We start from the raw sequence: 4,208 nt of genomic DNA on the forward strand, positions 1-4,208 counted from the left end.
AGAGAACAATCGTCAACATCATTTCTTTCTCTTCTTGAACCCAACTAACACTAGTGTGTAGCACTCTCGTAATCACTGTTGGAGAACAATCGTCAACAACATTTCTTTCTCTTCTTGAACCTAACTAACACTAGTGTGTAGCACTCTCGTAATCACTGTTGGAGAACAATCGTCAACATCATTTCTTTCTCTTCTTGAACCTAACTAACACTAGTGTGTAGCACTCTCATAATCACTGTTGGAGAAACTATCATTAATAGATGTATTTCACTCGTTGAATGAAACCAACAGTATATGTTACACTTCTAGATTCACAGGTGTTCATTTTCTAAGAAACAAACTAATACATCTATGATTAAACATTAACGTCTTGATCTCGATCTCAAACACCGCATGACATCCATTCAAAGGAGGAACTTTTGCTCTTTTCATAGTACAAAAGTCTTCGCCAAAAAAGGGTGATCTTCTTACTCAGCTGTTAAAGGTGGTTTATTATGATATAGTTTGGAGTTTGAGGTACGTATATCTGTTATGAAAACAACGTTATATGTAACGTTAATCTTAAAAACCTAACATTACAACATATTGTGAGATGTCATCGTTGATGATGGTTCTGAATAAAGTTCGGAGGTCAAACCTTCGGGGTGCTGATCTTCAACCTTCCATTGTTCCAGATGTGGAGACAGTTTCCAGTGAGGAGACATCGGGGAGCTTGGAGGACTTGCACCTACAGGGGATGAAGGCGGAGACGTTTGCTCGGCACGTTGATCGCCTCCTTGTTCCTCTTCTTGCTTCTGCCTCTTGTGTTTAGTTCTTCTATTTTGGAACCACACCTTAACCTAGTAAGAAACGTAACACTTATTACAAATCACAGCACAGATCTATAAAACTATCTAACTACTTTGTTACTGTCAGTGGCATGTCATTAATCATTTACTGCGTGAGGACAAACAAATTCCTACCGTACGCAATGAGAGTGATGAACTTAAGATACACTTAGCTTAGCGCTACTGAAATCATATACAGTAAAAATTCTTTAAGCTCTAAAATAGAAAATAAATGGAGCAATAGTTGTAGTAAATATATCTGAAATAAACTATGTTGCGTGCTTTGAAGCAAAGGAACATTTCATCAGTTAGAGGAGATGAAAAATCTTTCTACTTCACAGCACTTTTTAACAGTTTCTTTGTGTGTAAAATTTGGTGCACAACAACATTAATTAATTTTTGTAAAAACTATTTATAAATTTTTGAAAGAAATACTAGACAGGATGATGTGTATTTAAAAAAAAGGAATCTGTGACAATGTATATCAGAAACTATTTAACTGTCATTGCCAGATTTTGTTAGTGTTATCTTTAGACATCGTTCACTTTTTTGTTCAAGTTCTATACTTGCACCAAGAATGACTTTTCTGTTATCTTTAATCGTACAAGTTTTGCAATACATTAAAGTATTATTTTAAGTGTGTAAATTTTTTATGGTACAGCCCAGAATAATAAAATAATTGATAAAGTGAAGTAGAAATGGGAGATTCTACATACATACAAACATACGTGGTTGTTGAGAACAAAATACCTTTTTGTTATTTTTTTATGTCTTTGTAAAATTGAAAATGTTTATAATTTTTGAAGTTGATAGTCTACGTTTGTAGCATCTAACTAGAATTAACTTATAGTATTAAGTCATGTAAATTTATAGTTACTGTGCTCTTGCACAGGAATCGCGCTGTTAAGGGAGTGGTTTAACAACCAAGTTAGAATTAGAAAAAAAAAAGTCCATTATAATAAAATTTCACAATCAGCCATACCAAATTCTATAGTGATTTTTTTCTCTGTTAATGCAGGGAATACAATTTTGCTACGAACGAAAATTATCATATTTTAGTATATTAGTTCAAGAATAATTATTAACATTGAATTATTATCGACAAACTCTGGATGTAAAAAATGATAACTAAACTTATTTAAATAGTCAACGTTTGTATCTGTTTCGAGAAAGAGGTACTTAATTTTCAACTGATAAGATTAGTATCTCCCGGTGGAATACTCGTTGATGCAATGTTAGATGAAAACGAAACTCCTATGCGAAAGTTGTGATCCCTGTAAACCAAATGTTTGTCATTATTAAAGATATGTCTCCAAAGTTTAAGCATCGTGTATCTACTGACCATATAGTATAAATCTGATCGTTTCTCTCCATTCAGTTAGCTAATGTCCACATATAACCTATTCATCAATCTTACGTTTCACGCTGTACGAGCGCGATCGGAAGAGGATCATATTTTTCTTTTATCTCGTGTAGCATCGAGGTTACTTCCGCCGTTTTTATATCAGCAGCAATTACTGTCTCTGTGGTCGAAGTCTGTGCTTGTGGTTTTGGTGTTAGTCACTTAAGAAGAGGCTAATGGACTTCCTGCGAGGAACCACTGGTCAAACTTCCGATCTCAATACAATTAATGACTATAGGATTAGTGCAGTTTGATTATTGGACAAATCTGTTTTCAGGAACTATTGTTCTTGTAGGTTCGTTTCAATTTGACTGATTAATAACTGTTGGAAACTGATTCGATGCGTCAGACAAAATCTTACGGATAGTGGCTTGACTATCGAAACAGTTCATGCTTCTCGTCCTTTAGCCTCACTCATAGGTCATAAGGTTATCATTCCATGTGACACTCTGTATTCTTCCTGGAGAGAGTTGAGTTTGTTTGTTTGTTTTTGAATTTCGTGCGAAGCTACACTAGAGCTATCTGCGCTAGCCGTCCCTAATTTAGCAGTGTAAGACTAGAGGGAAGGCAGCTAGTCATCACCACCCACCGCCAACTTTTGGGCTACTCTTTTACCAACGAATAATGGGATTGACCGTCACATTACAACGCCCCCACGGCTGAAAGGGCGAACATGTTTGATGTGACGGGAATTCGAACCCGCGACCCGTAGATTGCGAGTGGAGCTCCCTAACCACCTGGCCATAAGAGAGTTGTGACATGGTAGAAAGTTGTCCTTTGAATGATAAGGTTTATTCTAAGTTCGCTGATCTGGAGGGCATCGTTTTAGTTAATTTTAAAAGAGGCAGATACCTGTTTCACGAAGCAAAGTCTTCTTTGAATAAAACAATTTAAATTAAATCTTACAGCATTTGACAAGCTAGCGTTTCTAACCACAATTCATGATGTACTTTATAACATTAGCAGTGACACTTTTATAAATGCATTTGAACACCAGGAATTTTCAACTGTAAAAGCATTAAAACGTTTCACGGACTAAATGGTGTTTTTCACTATATGTAGTTAAAAACATATGTTTTTTACTGTGGCTGAAATTTACATTTAGTATATATCACCCTTAAAATTGGAGCTTCACTGAATTATATTTAGGTTTAATATACGACATGGATTAATTTGTTCATTACGATTTCATTGTATTTAATCTGTCCTGTGTCAATTTAAAATTGAAGGATTTCCTTTTTTTACGAACAACTAATATTCATTCTTAAAATAAGCACAAATCAATTACTCTTGTTAAGAGAGCTTTAAATAATCTCAGGTTTAGGCTTAGAACGCCTGAATTAAATAGAAATAAACGATGGCAAGGAAACAAACATTATATGTTCCCAAACATATTTACCCTGTATAGAACAAGTTGAACATCTGTGCGAAGTAATAAATAATTTGGTTTAGGTAATGATTACACCTCTACCCACTCCGATCAGTTTTGAACAACTATAATAAAAATAACAAACTGTCGTGGTTTGATATTAGTGGTCACGTGAGGTTTTCCCGAGCTTGCCGCCTCTCTAACAACATATGATCGCATCATAGCACAACAATGTACACTTGTCAGTTTACCTGTGTATCAATTAATTGCTTAAATGTTTTCAGGAAACATCAAAGGAAAGGAAGTTTATAATGTTTAGGGTTCTCTGACACTGACAGGCAAGTTCAATTTGTTTGTGGGGGAATTTTGGTGTATTCGTATATTAGTAGGTTTAAAGTTTATTAATACAGCAGAAACACGTGGCTCTATACGAAAAGGAATTAACTTTTTTTTTTCGAAACAGTTTCACACTCTTAAAACATTGCGTTTAAAGTTAGTTAGATAATTAGACCCCTAAGATGTTTTGGTTTTTTTCAAATTATAGGAAACTGTAAACAATAAATTTTAAATCTAAAGAATAGACACATCTACAACAAATCCACGCGTGTTT

At 34.6% G+C, this 4,208-nt stretch overlaps 1 protein-coding gene across 1 annotated transcript in view; it reads right to left on the reverse strand.

The window, feature by feature from the left end:
• Positions 1-637: 637 nt before the first annotated feature.
• Positions 638-4,208, reverse strand: part of LOC106459570 (homeobox protein EMX1-like) — a gene marked incomplete at its 3' end in the record, with an annotated part of 22,491 nt that continues 18,920 nt past the window's right edge. The window contains exon 3 of the mRNA XM_013919196.1: positions 638-839. Coding sequence (XP_013774650.1) covers positions 638-839 — 202 coding nt within the window. The remainder of the gene's footprint in view (positions 840-4,208) is intronic.

Source organism: Limulus polyphemus, unplaced genomic scaffold (genome assembly GCF_000517525.1).
Source record: "Limulus polyphemus unplaced genomic scaffold, Limulus_polyphemus-2.1.2 Scaffold630, whole genome shotgun sequence".
NCBI lineage: Eukaryota > Metazoa > Arthropoda > Merostomata > Xiphosura > Limulidae > Limulus > Limulus polyphemus.